The sequence below is a fragment of the Syngnathus scovelli genome, chromosome 5 (genome assembly GCF_024217435.2).
Source record: "Syngnathus scovelli strain Florida chromosome 5, RoL_Ssco_1.2, whole genome shotgun sequence".
Classification (NCBI taxonomy): domain Eukaryota; kingdom Metazoa; phylum Chordata; class Actinopteri; order Syngnathiformes; family Syngnathidae; genus Syngnathus; species Syngnathus scovelli.
Window position 1 is genome coordinate 267,496 of NC_090851.1, and position 16,813 is coordinate 284,308.

At 53.0% G+C, this 16,813-nt stretch overlaps 1 protein-coding gene across 11 annotated transcripts; it reads right to left on the minus strand.

The window, feature by feature from the left end:
• Positions 1-92: 92 nt before the first annotated feature.
• Positions 93-16,595, minus strand: LOC125968987 (axin-1). Of its 11 annotated transcripts, none has more exons than XM_049720601.2 (18): positions 16,430-16,595; positions 13,453-14,691; positions 13,038-13,224; positions 10,445-12,969; positions 10,252-10,356; positions 9,900-10,065; positions 8,885-8,969; positions 6,457-7,105; positions 6,065-6,258; positions 5,845-5,994; positions 5,512-5,646; positions 5,273-5,369; positions 5,044-5,181; positions 4,603-4,972; positions 4,237-4,417; positions 3,971-4,141; positions 3,049-3,558; positions 93-2,644 (listed from the first exon to the last, which is right to left on the minus strand). In XM_049720601.2, the coding sequence occupies exons 8-18, from the start codon at positions 7,030-7,032 to the stop codon at positions 2,518-2,520; spliced, it is 2,649 nt and encodes an 882-aa protein (XP_049576558.1). In that variant the 5' UTR covers positions 7,033-7,105; positions 8,885-8,969; positions 9,900-10,065; positions 10,252-10,356; positions 10,445-12,969; positions 13,038-13,224; positions 13,453-14,691; positions 16,430-16,595; the 3' UTR covers positions 93-2,517. The 11 variants fall into 11 exon arrangements, with proteins under 11 accessions (XP_049576558.1, XP_049576557.1, XP_049576556.1 ...); XM_049720600.2 differs by having other exon boundaries at positions 10,445-12,525; positions 12,637-12,969; positions 13,038-14,691; XM_049720599.2 differs by having other exon boundaries at positions 10,445-12,965; positions 13,038-14,691.
• Positions 16,596-16,813: the final 218 nt, after the last annotated feature.

Consider the following 16,813-nt stretch of genomic DNA (forward strand, 5'->3'; position numbering starts at 1 on the left):
CCCGCCATCCATTGATGAAATTGGCTCACTGCCGTAGCACAACCTCTTACCCGTTTGTTCATCCAGAGTCACTTCTGACGATGTAGCAAGACTAGCATTTAGCCAACATCTTTATTTAGGAAGTACCTTTTTTGAAAAGAAATGTACAAGTGGAACCGGCACAGGGACATCTTGCGGTGGCGCGTGTATGAAATGATAATGTACATATTTACAGAAAACCGGATGACAGCGACAAGTGAGAAGCGAAACTAATTAAGCAGTGGGAAAATAATAGGCTGTTTTTTTTCTATCAACAAAAATAAAGATAGGATAAAAAGGCACTGTTTTTCAGAAACAAGGACGAGATGTTAGCTAGTGTTAAAAAACCCCACTAGCAAGGCAGTTACAAGTACAGAACATGCTTAGTATTCAAATTATTTTTTCATAAACAAATCATTTTTAAAAATGTATAAAGGCATAGGTTGACGTCAGTTTGGGACGCCGACTTTTTCCAGAGGTCCACACATTCGAATGTACGTTTTTTTTTTTTTAAATGCTAACCATGACACGCACACAGTCGATGAAATAATAATCATCATAATAATACATTCAACTTCCCAAATTCGGTTTTACATTCGAACAAATTTGCTGCCTTCAATGACGGGTAACTTTACATCGCTAGACCAATAGATCCCATTTTTTTGCGGGGGCCCAAATTTGAACTCTTTTTTAAATCTTAGTTAAATAAAACAAAACAAAGGAAATAGTCTACCTGCGATGTGCACTTTTCATCTGACTCAAGGTAATATAGCAAATATAGTTGCTGTCTGTGAAATAGCATCCAATTTTTCTTCCTACACGTTTAAAAGTAGGCATGCAATGTTTTGAAAGCGTGTCTATAGAAAATTTGCAATGACAATACATTTCATTCACTTACAAAAAATGTGGAACATACTGTACATGATTTGAATTGGACATTGTCATCATTTCTCAACATTGAGTCGAATAAGATCTTAAACAGCGGTTTGTCCAAATCATTTTTTTTCCCCATGAAGAAATTTGGATGCGCGTGCTTGTCTTAAGTGTAGCTGCTCGTAGGCATAACATGTCTTGAAAGCATGTACCATGTTTTTGGACTATTCGTGGCACTTTTTTCAGAGGTCCTGCGACTTGCAAAACCGGAGCTCGGAATCAAACCCAAATTGGCTATCGGCATCCGCCTTGTTACTATTTACAGCACTAAAAGGCACACGAGCCGACCAGGATGCGACCTTTGGCCGCAATTCCATGCGGGATTCGAATGAGTTATTTTGAACGAAAAAGAAAATCTTTTCGGCCGTTAGAGGAGGACGTTTGGAACCCACCGCAACTCGTTTGCTGCCGTCAAGGCGATCAGATAACGGGAATTTCGGATGAGAGTCGGAGCTCGAGAGTTTCTGGTTTCAGTTTTTGTCAAATACTACATTTCCCCCAATCTACTCTGGAGTGATGCACACTTGGGTATAGTACACCCGTGTAATAATAATAATAATAATAATAATAATAAGTACAAAAAAAAAAAAAATACCCCTTTTTATGCAGTTGTGTGAAACAGTCCCCCCAGACCGATACCAGTACAAATACTCAGTTCTTGAGTAGTCCCCAATACCACTAAAACGTTTGCTATGTAAAATGTTTTATACCCAAGTGTTGCAAGTTCCTTAAAACGACAAGAAATGATTGGCAGCTTTCTAGTCTTCCAATTCCTAGTTGCTACAATAGGTAGGCCTGCAGATACCGGTATCGGTCAACGCGGCCAGTACCAATTGGACCGGTATCGGCGGCGAGACGATGGCCGCTGTCGATACTCGCCCATCCCTAATTAAGAGACGACAATTTGCACTGGAGTCCCAAACTGTGAATAGTCAAATGAGAGTCTGAGTCTAAGTCTAAGTCTAAGACAGTGGGGGCAACATCCTGCGAGCGACACTGCTCTTTCCGACTCCTGGCGGTTAACAGGACCTGCGCAGCATTGCGTTCTTTGGCTGGATTGGACAAAGTCGGACAAAATCTGCCAGGGGTGGCAGAAAACAACGCAATTAGGTAGAAGCGGAGGGGGGGGGGGGGGGGGGGGGGGGGCATTAACCCAAGGAGATATGTCCGAACTAGGCTGCACGAATAGTACCATACCTTGTACATACACAATTCATAGATCAATTTGAACACAACGCAACCAAAAAAAAAAAAAAAAAAAACGTAGCTTTGGTTGTGTGGAGAACTTGCCCGCCTGCCCGCTGGCCGGCCAGGCGACGTCCCGCATGACTTGCGTACGTCCTTCCCTCGGTTCCGCCAAGAATCGAGCTGCAGGTTCAAGGGTCGAAGGTATTTCCGTGTTGAAGTAGCAGCATGGTTAGTGACGGTCCGCGAGATGACATCATCCGCTGCCAATTTGTCCGGGGCGGTGGCCATTTTAGACAAAGGTGACAAAACTTCACTTTGTCCATCCCTTCCATCTCCACATGCCGCTTCGCCTGCCGTGGTATTTTCCCGCCCGACTTCTCAGTCCACCTTCTCCACCTTGCCGATGATCTTCTCCTCGAAGATGGGCAGTATGGCTTCTTCGTCGCGCACCTCCTCAAACACCACGCCGCAATCGAACTCGTCGCTCACCTTCTTGAAGTAAAACCTGGAGGAAAATTCAACGCGACTTCATTTTCAGCCAGCGACTGAGTCTTGAGACGGCGGACGTTCGCAGAGACACCCAAAGCACAAAGACGACAACTTTTGTCCAGTGTACTTTGATGATTGGTGGCACCGTTTTTAAAGGAAAATAATCTCATTTTATAACAATGTCTCCCGGAATTTGTTTCAAGCGACATACGAGGAAAAACGGTAAGAAAATGTTCTCGTGAGAACAATGACATTTACTATAAGTGGCTCTATGAGGAAAATTTAAGAGCTATTCCTCTGTTAAGGAAAAAACGGAGAGATTCACGTTCCAAAAGAACTTGTCATTCATACCAGATGAGCGTCGCAATTTAGGAAAGGCATCCGCCACGTATATTGGAGTTGCCCCTCGTTCCACCTCACCTGTAGTGGCCCTTTTTGGTGAGCAGCTCCTTGAACTGGCCCAAGGTGACCACCCGGCCCTTGACGGAGGTCCGGTACGGGATGGGCTCTCCGCAGAAGTAGTAGGCCACCGTCATGTTGTCGCACACTTGCCGCTTGCCAGACTTGTGCCTGCTGCGGTGGGCGGAAAGGTGCGTCAGCCGCCGCACGCCCCATGCACGCCCGCGCGCGCGCACACGCCTGAAGGCCCACCTGAGCTTGGCTTGCTGCATGGCCGCCCTCCGCCTCTCCTCCTCCAGTCGCCGCCGGGCCTCCTCCAGCTGCGTGAGCGGGTTGGGCGCCGAGTTGGGCGGCATGGCAGGGTCCTGGACGAAGGGGTGCGAGGGCTGCGCCTGGGCCGCCGAGGGCGAGGAGGGGTTGTTGCGCAGCTGGGCCGACACCCAGGGGTGGACGGCCCCGGGGCGCTCCACCGAGGCCGGGCGCGGCGACTCGCTGCTGCCCCCGGTCCGCCGGGAGCTGCTGGCGCTGCCGCTGCAAAGAGGAGCAGACCGTCAGCTCAGCTCAGCTCAGCTCAGCTCAGCTCATCGGTCGCTCGCTCGCTCGGTCAGTGGGTGGGTGGGTCAGGACGGAGTCAACCAAAGCAATCTGTCCCATCTCGGGGCGGCGTTTGCATTACTTGTGTTGTCCTCGTTCTCATTCACGAGACGAGCGGCTTTTTGATTTGTGTGATCAGTGTTTGACATGTTTTAGCTACGTACGAGCAATCATTCAAGAGCAAGCACAAATCCAATCCATTTTTGTTTGAGCAATGCAAAACCCCTTCTAGCATATCTCTCCAACTTTCCTGTGACAGCAAAGCTCTTGGCCTCTACTTTCTCCTTTTGGGGATCCACTGCGCACCTGGATTTGTGTTGTCATGTTTGCAGGGCGGGGCGGGGCTCACCCGTGGGAGCTTTTTCTCTGCCTGTCGCCCTCCATCATCCACTGGAGGATCTTCTGGTTCCTCTCCAGATCCTCCAGCGGCACCTGGGCGTCCATCCCGCGGCCGTCGTCGACTTTGCCCGAGGCGTCCGACGGCTTCTTGCCTCGCCTTGACAGCGTGCTTCCTTTACTGCTGCAAAACAAGGCGCAGCGAGCCCGGTCGGTCGGTCGGTCGGTCGGTCAGTCGGTCGGTCGAGGCCGGAAAGACGCGAGAGCCGGGGCTCTTACTTGTTGCCGGTTGCGTCCAGGGTGCTGGCTCCGGCGCCGTCGGCGTAGTTGCGGCTGCGGGCGGCGTACTGGAGGCCCGGCTCGCCGGTCCAAGGGAAGTTGGGCTGCGACCGGGAGCCCGCTGCCTCTTCCGGGCCTTCTCGTGCTCGGTGATGGTACAGCTGCTTGTGATGATGCGCACCTGACACCGAGCCAGAACGGTGGCGGCATTTTAGTACATTATGTGACAATCAAACAAAAGAAACGACTTGCAATGATTAGCAAGCGGGTCCAGCGACAGTTCACTGATACGGACCAATGCAAAAAGCAATTGTATCTCTTGATGGGAGAGAGAGTTCTGTTCGGTTTGAGCCTGCAGCCGCTCACCTTTGACCCCGGCGGCAGGCAGCCCGTGCCCCCCCACCCGGTGCGGCGGGCCGATGCCCCCGTCGGGCGACCGTGACGATTTGGGCGGCGTGTGTCGGCCTCCCCCTCCCGAGGCCACGTTGGTGGCGCCGGGCGACTGGCAGCCCGGCGTCTTCATGACCCGCTGCACGTGCTCGTCCAAGATGGACTCCGGGTCGTCGTCGTGCGCGTCCCCCATGGAGGCCAGGCCGCCGTAGGCGGCGACAGACGCCGCCGCCGCGTTCTCAGAGTAGTGGGCGCCGTAGAGGGGCGGGAAGGACGAAGGGAGCGGGAGCAAAATGCCGTGCGAGGGCACAGAGGTGCCGACGTCGGCGTCGTCGCCTTCTTCTTCCTGTGCGTGTTGACGTCGGTTAGCAATGGCGAGGGGCTGGACCGACGGCGCCCTCGTTAGCGCACGCTCACCAGTCGCACTCGCTTCAGCCTCTCTTCCAGTCGCTCCTCGGCCTCCCGCTCCCGGAGAACCATGTCCAGCCTCCGGATGAGCTCGGCCGCAAACCTTCCGGGCTCGACGTGGATGTCCTTTGGCATGCGGTACGTGCGCTGTGTGGCACGCACAATTGCACACATTTGCCGTCTTTTCTCTCCTTTGGATATGATGTTATTTGAGAGAAGGCTGAGAGCATCTACTCACGGGTATATGAGGTAGGGGCACACGTCCGTTAGCTTTGGCACTTTCATGCATCTCCTTGCGATGCTGCTTGCGATATCGGTACGGAGGAACGCCATCTCTGCGCGCACGAGAGAGAGAGAGAGAGAGAGAGAGAGAGAGAGAGAGAGAGAGAGAGAGAGAGAGAGAGAGAAAGGGGGCGAGGCAACTCAACACGGGTGGCGATGGGAAGCGGGCCCTAACCCTAACCCTAACCGACTTACACGCTGCTGTCGGTCAGCGACATGGTGTCGGCATCACTCGACATGCTCTGCTGCTCGCTGTCGTTGGCGCTGGTGGCGGGGGCGCGGGCGTAACCCATGTTGGCGTAGTAAGGGTTCACCGGCTCTCTCCAGGGTCTGCAAAAGAGAAAAACACCCATCAGTTCAAGCAAAAAAAGATGGCCGGCCGATGGGGTCTGGGGCGCTGCCGAGCGCGCGAGCGCTGGCGAGCGCGCGAGAGAGCGCTGGCGAGCGCGCGAGAGAGCGCTGGCGAGCGCGCGAGAGAGCGCTGGCGAGCGCAGCCTTTGTTCGGCTCACTCCGCTTCGGAGACCCACCTGTACTCGCTGGTGTCTTGCCGCCGCCTGCCGGTGGAGGTCCTGTGCGGAGCGCTCTGCATGAGCAGGCTGCGGGTCAGCCTTCCCGCCGGCGTGTCCCCCCCGCACTGGTCTTTGTCTCGCTCCGCTTCCCTCTGCCCGCCTCCACATCTTCAACAAGTCACATTTTTGGTGATGATTTTCCTTTGGTTCAAAGCAGGTGGCCGGAGCAGGCGCTCACCTCCACTCCTCGTCTTCCGCCAGGGTGGGCAGGCAGCCCGGCGCGGGCTTGGCGGGCTCGGACGACGGACTCCGCTCGCCGGGGTTGAGCTTGGGGCTCTCGCCCCCCGTGCGCGTGTACTCCAAGTACAGGTCCGACTTGAGGAACAGAGGGTAGGTGTTCTCTTCCATAGCGGCCTGGATCTCCGTCTGGGCCTGCGGCGCGAGACGGACAACGGAGGGAGTCGTACGTAAACTTTGGCGAGTGGTCGTCAAATGCAAAGCGGGGAGAAAAGGAAGGCTGATGTGCAAATAAACAAACGCGTCAAACGGGCCACGACTCACTGACAAAGGACAGCAGCAACACGACTGCGCCCTGTCAAATATGCAATGGCGCCGACTGGGAAAACGTGCCTGTTCAAACATGGCGGGGTCGGGATGCGGCTTCCCCACGCAGTCTCGAATGAAGCTCTTGGTGGCCGGCTTGATCTGCCGGGAGACGATGGCGGCGCCGTCCACAATGTACTTCCTGTAGATGGCCTTGGCCAGCTTGGCCCGCTTCTCCGGGCTGGTCTTGCGGAACCCGGAGCAGGCGAACCAGAAGTCCAGCAGGTCGGCGCAGCTTTCCTGGCACAGAAAGTTGCGGAAGAGCTGGATGCCTTCCTGGTCGTCCAGCAGCGAGTGCAGCGACTCGGCCCACTTCAGGTAGGGCGGCGTGGGCGAGGCCGAGCCCTCCGGTTCGTAGCCCAGGTCCAGGTCGGGCCGGCGGGGCGTCGCCGAGGACGAGTCGGCCGTCTTGGCCGACGGCGGGAGAGGAAAGCCGGGCGTTTGGGCCGGCGCGCCGGGACGGGCGGCCGCCGACTGGGCGGGCGCCTCCACGTCAGAGCCCTCCTCGCCGGGGACCGGCGGCCGCGGCGCATCCTCCGTGAAATGGGCCAGCGCCCCGCCTCCTCTGAAGCCGATCCCGTGCAAGTCCCTGACGACGCTCATGTCTGCGGTTGCGCACGGCGGCAGAGGTCACACTCGCCCCGGCAGTGATGATTTTGCGGACAAACGAGTCACCCTGCAAAAAGAGAGACGAGAATAACGGTCGGTGTCACAAAGGGAATCATTTCGTCCCATCTATTCTTATGGCCTTGGCAAATTGGATAGCTATTCTTACGCCGTTGCTAACAATCCTCTTGCGGCTCATATTTCCCACGCTAATGCCATGACTTTTATCAAGTACTTGAACTCAAATGCCTCAGAAGTGTGCCATCTTTATTCCTTCCTCGTGCATTCTAACAACGTAGAAAGCGTTTGCTCCCTCGTAGGTTTTTCTTCGATGCACGTTTGGGAGCCAGATGAAACCACGCCGTAATAAGCGCATTGTGACGGCGGGTTGTCGGTTTGAGTTTCTGGCAAGCTTTCTTTCCCCTTAACAACCTTTGGCGCATAGGATAACAACAAGGCTTGTAAGCAAACCAGAACAATGTTTATTTGACTTCATCAACTTTGAGACAACTCGAGACATGCGTCGTCAAATCAGCTTTTATCAAATTGTCACACCCCTAAAAATGACAAAGAAAGTTAACTTGGGACAACTGTAAAAATTGGAAAAAAGGAGAAAAAAAACAAGTCACCCAAGATCTCCATTCCAATTGACTGTACATTAAGATGTTTATCACCAGATTGGTTGTAACTTTCTTCATATTTGTCTCGGGGAAAGTGACACTTGGAAACCTCCTTAAAGCGCGCTGGCAGTCTTGTAAATGATCGATCATAAAAATATAGTACGTCTGAAAGCGAGGACGCTGGAATCAAGCTGCCGAGTCTGTGCATTTTAAAGTGCATATGTTCATGAGGAAGGCTCTGAAGACCATGCAGGCAAGCAGGCAAGCAGGCAGGCAGGCAAGCAAGCAGCCGGCTACCGTGCCGTGTGAAACAAACACAACATGGCACAATGCATACAAGAATAGCCGGAATGCTACTAGCCTTGCTAAACAAACAACAGCCAGCAGCACGATCTCGCATTCTATCCGGTGGTGACAGTTAGCAAAAGTTTGCTGCCGCCGATTAACGTTCGAAGATGCCGCGTCAAAGACACAAAAGTCAGCAAAAGTCCACTTTTCGAGGGAGCCCCGTTGATAGCAACTCCAAGACGCTGCGAGCGACTAAGTTAGGCGAAGGTGCTAACAAGCTAGTGCTAGGTGGCTAACTAGCCTTGAAGCCGTGCCCACCAACAGTGTGCCAAGCCTGCCTTTGAAGTGACAAGCTCATTCATCTTGGGCCTGGCGAGAGGGGCGCTCGCTGTGCGGCCTGGGGGACGGAGGGAGCAATGGAGGGAGCAATGGATGGATGGATGGATGGATGGGGGATTGGATGGGATGGCCCGGCCCGGCCCGGCCCGGCCTGGCTTGGGTTGGCTTGGCCTGGGGATGGGGTGCTGTACTGTTCTGTGCTGTGCTGCGCTGCGGTGTAGTGTGGTGTGGTGTGGTGTGGTGTGGGGGGAGCACAGCAACAAACTCCACAACTACATAAAACGGCCTGAATGAGAATCAAAAAGCAAACACCCCCTCCTCCGCCACTTGCACGGTCTCTTATTTTAATCGAGGAAAAAAACAATAAAGGTTCCCAAAAGTGCCCAAAGTGGCCCGCGACATGAACAAGAAACAAAACAAAAAAAAAAAGAGCGGAGCAGCACGTTTTCCACTCGAGCTGCTGGCTCGTTAGCTACTTTAGCATGCTAGTTAGCATGAGCTCAGAGAGACCCCCCCCTCCTCCTCCACGCACGCACGCACACACACACACACGGTGTTTTTCTGCTTCACACACGCGCGCGCGAGCACAGAAAAAGTCTTACCGTCTCTGAGAGGCTGTTCCCCGTGTCGTACCGCATTGGGGAGACTGCCACCGAGTGCGTGCTCCGCAAGGCGGCATAAGGAAGACTTCATTGGCGTCAATGTTGGGGAAAAAGAAACAAGAAATGAAGCCGACGTCTTTGGACCCCTCCCTCCCCTTCAACTTAAACTCCCCATGGTGGCCGAAAGGCTCCACGGCAAGCAATGATGAGCGAGCGAGCGAGCGAGCGAGAGAGAGAGAGAGAGAGAGAGAGAGAGACAGACAGAGAGAGAGAGCGAGAGACAGAGAGAGAGACGCGCGCGTGCTTGTGCGCCTAAGTGCACGCGCACGCCAAAGTGGCCATCCGTCGAATTGCGACGTGCAGAACGGAACATTTCTCGTGTCGGTATTTGTACTTGACAATTGGACTTATGCACGACTTAAAGCTTCTTTCATTGCCAGGGATGCTATCCAGGATTCAGATTTGTCTTTTTTTTTTCAGATTTCTGATTGTTCAAAAACGATTTTTGGATTTATTTCATTGATTAAGTCATATTTGTTTTCAAATTGAAACCATTTTAGGCGAATGTACCTCAATAAAAGCAGTAAATGATATCATATTTTCAATGTTAACATTGCATTTGCTATCTTTTATTTTGTATATTTTCCATCTGAACATATGTCTGTTTATGATCAATTTCATGACTTCATGCAAGAGCCACATGTCCTCTAATTTGGGGGGGGGGGTTCAACTATTGATAAATACAGAAGCCTATGCTGCTAATAATAATAGCACCTGTGTCTAAGTGACAAAAGGAAAAAAAAGAACCTAGTTGTCAACGATGGTCGATGAAGCGGTAAAATGTCGGTCGGTCGGTCGGTCGGTCGGTCGGACACGTTGCGGTTCTGTCCGTTCGGCTACTCGCCGACAACGCTCCGGTCGGTCAACACGGTCACCCCGCAACCCCGACAGCGAGTTCAAGAGCTGCTAATCCATCCGTGCACCTTTCGACAAAAAGGAAAAAAAGTCTTCTCACCTGTAGTGTCGGACCTGCCCTGCCCTGCTCCGCTCTGCCCTGCCCTGCCCTGCCTGCCGTCAGTTGAGAGGGGATCCCGTCCTCTTCCGCCGCGTCACGCCGCCCGCCAGTCTCATTGCGGCTGTCAGTCATTCAGTCGGACGGGCAGAGTGCCATCCCGCCCGGCCTTCATCAGAGGAGCGAGAGAGAGAGAGGGAGGGAGGCAGGGAGGGGGAGAGAGAGAGAGAGAGAAAGACAAAGGGAGAGAGCACGAGAGAGAGCGCGAGTGAGAGCGAGAGAGACGTTAGACCCCAATGCACTGGCACGCTTCAATGAGGACAGTCCAATTAAAGATTTGAATGGAATGGCTCACCACGGAGCATCAGGTGGGGTCCACACACTTGCACAGGTCCACCAGGCCTGGCTGCTGCTGTCTCGTGGCGATGGAGCGTAGCCTTTGACAAACAAGCGTACACACCTATAGTAGATACAAACACGTGTCGAGCGCCAGTTAAGCCCAAGCGCTCAGCCCATTGGTGGGCACTAAAGACGCCAACGCTACGGACCATGTCACTTCATAAGAAGTTGGACGGCTTGGTCTAGGCGGGGGCTGCTTTCCGACATCCGCCACGCCACGCCACACCACACCACACCACAATGGGCTCTCAAATCAAAAGTGCTTCTCCATGTCAGAAGGCTTGCTTGGCTTGATTGGCAGACCTTGGCGGGCGGCTAGCACGCAAGCTTCGTTATGGAAGTCTATGCACATCACTCCGACGCACGCACGCACACACGCACGCACGCACGCGCACACACACACACACACACACACACTAGTGGCGTTGTTATTGTTTGCGGCAGTTGCCCGCGGAGACGAGGAGAGAGAGAGAGAGCGAGAGAGAGACAAAGATGGAATAATGAGAAGGCTGAACTTGACCTTTATGGTGTCTTGGTGAGGAAGCGTTGGGGGCACGTTGCTACTTATGAATCTATAATGAGCCTCCGCCGTGTGTGTGTGTGTGTGTGTGTGTGTGCGCGCGTGTGCATGTGCGCGTGCGTGCGTGCCGTCTGAGCTCTGGGCTGAAGAAAGGTCATCGCACCGGGGGGCTTTAATACACCCGGCATCAGTTGCTCTACCTTGAGAACACAACAACATGAATATTTACAGCAGTGTCAAAGTGCAGCGCCCCCGACGCACGCACGCACGCACGCACGCACGCACGCACGCACGCACGGACGCACGCACGCACGCACGCACGCACGCGCGCACGGCCTCAAGTCGCGTATGTGCCAGCACAAGAGCCCTTGTACACTGACCACTTGGCGGCGCTTTTTTTCTTCCTACCCTAAACTTCCCAGAGGGCATCTCAAAGTATGCGAGTCAATACGCGGCAGTTTTGGGATCCCTCGGGGAAAACAATCCCAGGGGTCGAAGCAGACGGCCCGACGGCGGGCGGCACACTGTCGCTCGCCGTCGGGCAAAGCCGTCACTCGTTGACCGCTGACAAGCATGCGAGCGCGACTGCCACTTCCAATGAAGATACAAAGCAGCCAGCGAGACACCAAAGTGAGGAGACGGCCGCGTTTTGTCCGGAGACGGACGGACTGGGGGAGGGATGGGGATGGAGGGGGACGGAGGGGGGGTCCTTTGTTCCAGCTGCCACTGCAGATTTGGGCATCTGTACGGAGGAGGGCCTGTCAGAAACCAGCTTATCTCTTCCTCCCTCCCTCCCTCCCTCCCACGCCGTCTCCGTACGCTGCACACAAATCTTCATGAAGCCCAATTAGAGAAGAACACAGAGGAAGAGGCAGGCGCACACGCACGGCCGCCCGCGCCCGACGCCATTGGCGTTCTCGGAACCCGTACGCGGCCGCCACGTTGCTTACGTCAACTCGCAAAGTGAAATTCTTCAAGCCCGTTTCCACAAATGCCAGGTCGGCGTTCCGAATGACAATGGTGGCACGAAACGAATTCAACAAAATCGACGGCGCGAGAATGTCGACTTCAGGGCGAGCCAAGCGGCTCGATCCGTGCGCGTTGTCTGATTGGAGATGCGTTTGGGCTGGAGCGCTGCCATGCTAGAGGAGTGTGACACGGGAGCGCCAAAGGGGCCGTCACGGCTCGCTAGCCGGCGCTATCGCCCAGCAAACGTAAGAAAGCGGCGCCGACGAGGCCGCCGGCTCTCCGCGTCTGTCGGCCTTTCCCAGCCGTGTAAATCCGCCACGGCGTCCCGCTGACGCGCATTGTGACGCGGCTGAATACGGCCGGGATGGCCCTCGCCAATGCTGGATTAGCCACACCGGATTAGCCGGCCGCCCTCCTGCTGCTTATTCAAATATTGTTACCCGCATTGTCATCACGCGTCCAGGAAAGGCTCCCCCCGAAAAAACAGTTGGGACGGGATGGGAAAGCCACGTCGGCCGCCGACCGAAAGCAAAGGCGGCGTGAAAGCGAGCCTTGATCTTTGCTAACATGGCGTTGGTTGGTTGGTTGCTTGGTTGGTCGGTCTGTCTGTCTTTTTTCCCCGCTCTCTGGCTCTCTCTGTCTCTCTCTCTCTCTCTCCCCCTTGTCTCTCCTTCAAGGCTCTTGCACATACACTTGGGAGTCAAGGCAATTGATGTGCTGCCTTTGATGGCAAAGAGAGGCCTATATTAGTGGACCCCGATGAAAGAGGGACAAAAAAAAAGAATAGAAAATGGACGGGAAAAACATGAGCACAGGCGATGGCGGAGATCGGACGACGGCGGCGAGGCTTACCGTGCCAGGCCGACGGCGGCGGCGGCGCTTGGCCTTCCGCCGCCACCGCACGCTTCCTTCCTTCCTTCCTTCCTTCCTTCCGCCAGTCATCCCGAGGCGGAGCAACGGGGGTGCCGACGCGGGTGGAGGTTTTCGGGGGACGTCCCGCCGGCCGGCCAGCGGACGCCGTCGCCATCTTTGTCCCGTTGTTGTCTTGGATGTGCCTCTCCTCCTCCTCTTCCTCCGCATCTTCATCCCACCCCTTTCCTCGCCTTTGATCGTGCCTCGCTCCCCTCCCTCGCGATGACATCATCACGCAGCGCATCAAAGGGGGCTCGTCGGGCCGGACCCTGGCTGGGTGGAAATATGGAGCATAAGGAGAGCTCGGATGACGGAGAGCAGCGCCCGTTGGGCGGGCGTACCCCAAGGCCCCCTGCTGAGACCCTTGATGATTTTTTTTGAAGCCTTCCTGCACTGGCTCCGGCTCTGGCTCCGGCTCCGGCACCGTCACCGGCACCGACAACTTGCGTGACGCTCCCTGGATGACGGACGGCCGCCCCTCCCTGTCTCGCCTCCAGCAAATGGCTACCATTCTCCACATCCTGTTAGCTGTGTGTATGTGCAATAACACATGTTGCGCACAAAGTCAGAATCTGACAATTACTTTGAAGAGAACATTTTTCAAGTTCCATTTTTCCAAAGATTTGTTGGAAAGATTTTTTTTTTAAGAGTATAAAAAATATCACGTTTCATTTAAAAAAATATGAGTCTTTGGAGAAAAAAGAGCATTTGGATTAAAAAAGTCATTTCATGATAAATAAAGGGCCACTTACTTACCTCCGTCCCTGGACGAAGGCCACCCAGCCCTCCCCATCTGACTTCCAGCTGGGGGGCAGCAGTCCCCAAATCCTGTTAGGGACACCTCTCTCGCTCTGCGTGTGTGTGAGTGTGTGTGCGTGTGTGTGCGCGCGCTGCACATGTTGCACTGTCACCCTCAGCTGCCAATTCAATCTGATGAGGTCTTGTTGGAGGACAAAGACGTTGACAGAATGAGCTTCATTTCAATGTTAGGAGGGAGCGACAAGTACAAAAACCAAAAAATAAAAAAACAGGATGACATTTTTGGGGCTTTGAAATAAAGTCAGAGAATAATGAGAATGAAAAAAAAAGATTGGAAAAGTAGCAAGAGAATGGATTCAGAATTGAGCTTTTTCAAGACAAAACGTTAGGCCAATGATTTTGTTTTTTTCCTCCTCGAATGTCTCGGCAGTACAATTTGGCCGAAAAGGCCACTTCAAGATAAAATGGCCGCCTTCCCCGTCATGGGACTTGGAGACTTTTGTTTGCCCAATACACACGGACGGCGATGGGGGTCAACGTGGGCAGAGCTAAACCTTTGGCGGGTCTCTTTGCAGCCATTTTGACACGTATGCTGAGTGAACAAAAAGCCCCCCCCATCAGCATGTTAGGAGCACCTTTTTGAGGCACTCCTTCATTTCAGCCGCTTTGCCGCAGACAAATTGAATATCCCGTCGACGCTGGCACGCGAGTGACGATGTCACGTTGACGATCCCAGTCAGCCGTAAACAGTCATTTGCATGCAAATTGCCGCAGGTATTACGATAAGTCATTGGGCCGCATTAATAGCGCTCCCGCTCGGCTTTTTCTTCCGCCACAAATGACTGACTTCCCTCGTAATCAGCAAAATCCCAATAGACCACCTGTAGCATCGTCTAATAGAGGGCTGCCCAGGCTTGATAAGCATTTTTCTACTGGTACAATCAATTGTCTCTCCTCCCGACCGATGACGCACACCCGCACACACACACACACTCCAGAATGTTGCCATCATCCAAACTAACAATGGAAATAAACAAAAGTGCAATGTGTGTGTGTGTGCAGGAAGCCACAGCACCTGCCTGCCTGCCTGCCTGCCTGCCTGCCTGCCTGCCTGCCTGCCTGCCTGCCTGCCCGCTTGCCTGCACGCCACAAAACAGCTTGCGGCTAAATCCCAGATTGAGCACGTCATCATAGGTTTTCTTCTTGTTGTGCAGCAAGTTGTCCAGCGTAATTGCGCTGTAAGAAATACAACACACACACACACATGCGCGCACAGGCATGAGAGGTGACTCATTTAAATAACAATGACACTCATCTGCCACTCTATTATGCAAACAAGTGCATAGTGGAACACAGTCTGCATCTGTTACAGCAGATTTGTTTTGTCTATCAAAAAATAAAACCATATCTTCTCCAGAAAAGATGTCATATCGCGGCCACAAGTCGGCTAGATTTTGTTCTGTATGAATGTATTCATTTATGTTTGTAGAGAAACTGTGAGAGAATCCACCTGTGTTTAGGCTTAGCATCGCAAAACAGACACCATTTAGCGTCAAGCTAGCGGACAGAGAGGCTAATTACTTTTGTAATGATTCACGCACTCCTGGCGGGGCATAGTGCAGAGTGTGCGCATGTGTGCCGGAGAGGGGTGTGTGTGCGTGTGTGTGTGTGGGTGGGTGGGGGGGGGGCTTCACCATTCGGCGAAACAAACGAGACCCTGGAGAACACTACTTAGCCGCTCATAAAGGTCAAATATGGAAGCGCAGCGGCTAATCCCCGAACCCCCGGGGATGCCCAAGGATGCCATTGTTTCACGGCCGTGTGACATTTCGACCGGAGAGCGCGGCAGAACGTCGCGGACGTGTCGCCAGCCTCCCGCTTGGCCCCCGACAGCCCGCCGAGGCTTCATTAGATGCGGCCTCGGAGGCCAAGTCCGACCGTTGGCTTCCACGGCGCCCCTTTCTTCATTACTCTTTACAAAGTCCACGTCGTGCACTAAATCTCATTAGATATTGTTGTTGTCGCCTGAGGATAGTCCTCAGAAGCAAATTGTGTTGTTGCCAGCTCTCACTGTGCTGAAGGCAGCCACATCATTAAAATTCCACCGTGATGCTGGCTACACTGCATGCTCGCCGTCGCGTCCCCGAGTCGCGTCTAATTGGCTAATGGAATCGGAAAAGTCTGACTCGTCTGCGGGGTGACGCTGATTGGAGGCACGACAACTCTGGGGAGCGCGAGATAACGGACGCCGGGTCAGCGAAGGTCCCGCCAAAGTGTAACGAGCACCGACTGAGCCCAAAAGTGGAACAGACAATGGTGTTGGGCTGATTAGCTCTCCTGATTAAATAAACATCTCAACAATCGCCAAACCTGAAATGCCACATTTCCAGTTCCAAAAGCGTGTGCGCATTTGCACCTCCACTTGATCCTGGTTCATTTGACCCCCCCCCCCCCCCACACACGCACAACCCATTAAAAAATTCTAATTGAGTTAAACAGGTTAAAGGTCAAATTTCTGGTGGGAAAAGTTTTGAAAACGTTCATTGTGGTGTGGTCTTCTTTCAAATCTAAAATTTAGAGAGGGCCAAGTGGACTTTTGAAATCTAGGCTGTCTAAAGTTTAACTTAAGAATGTCAAGTCAAGTCAAGTTGATTTGTATAGCCCTAAATCACAAACAGTCTCAAAGGGCTTCACATAGACAAAAATGGACAATTATTCTCAAAGCATCCCCTGATCTTAAGCTCCCAATGCACTTGTACTATTGATATCGCTCATGTTAACGTGTTTAGCATGAGTATATATATGTACGTGCGGCGCGTGGGAGCTTAATTAGTCACTACAACATAAATATAGCAAACAGTTTTAAATTCCTACTGCTTTAGTTTAACTAAAATTTGGCGAGCAAAACAATTGACCGCAAACAGTACGTATTTGAACAGAAGCTAACCATTAGCATGACAGCTAGCCTTCTTACCTGTAGGAAGAGTGGTTTGAAATGCATGAAAACAATACGATGAGCTCAGTCTGAGCATTATCGTCCTGCAAGGTCACGCTAGAAATGCGTCTATGCGTTTTATAACGTTCATTTGAAAAAAGAAAGTAAAAGGATGTCACTGTGTGATGGTAAATGGAAGTCTTGCGCCGTCTGGTGGCACGCGGGAGCACTGCGGCTACCATTGAACTACAATCGTGATGACGCACCAGAATAAGGACAGCATAGAGCCACTTTTAAGGGTCGCATTGCAGCTGAACGACAACGAATGGAGGAAATCAAAACGTTATGCTGAGCGCCAAGCTGAAACATTCCAGTTGAGGGTGCTAAACTTGTCAAAATGATGCATAGAGAGGTACAACTTGG

Excerpts from the sequence above, each read along its gene's own strand:
- LOC125968987 (XM_049720601.2), bottom strand. The coding sequence starts at position 7,032 with ATGAGCGTCGTCAGGGACTTGCACGGGATCGGCTTCAGAGGAGGCGGG. Across the intron at positions 6,259-6,456 it reads ACCCCGCCATGTTTGAACAG|GCCCAGACGGAGATCCAGGC; the intron begins GCACGTTTTCCC and ends CTCGCGCCGCAG. Across the intron at positions 2,645-3,048 it reads ACCAAAAAGGGCCACTACAG|GTTTTACTTCAAGAAGGTGA; the intron begins GTGAGGTGGAAC and ends ATTTTCCTCCAG.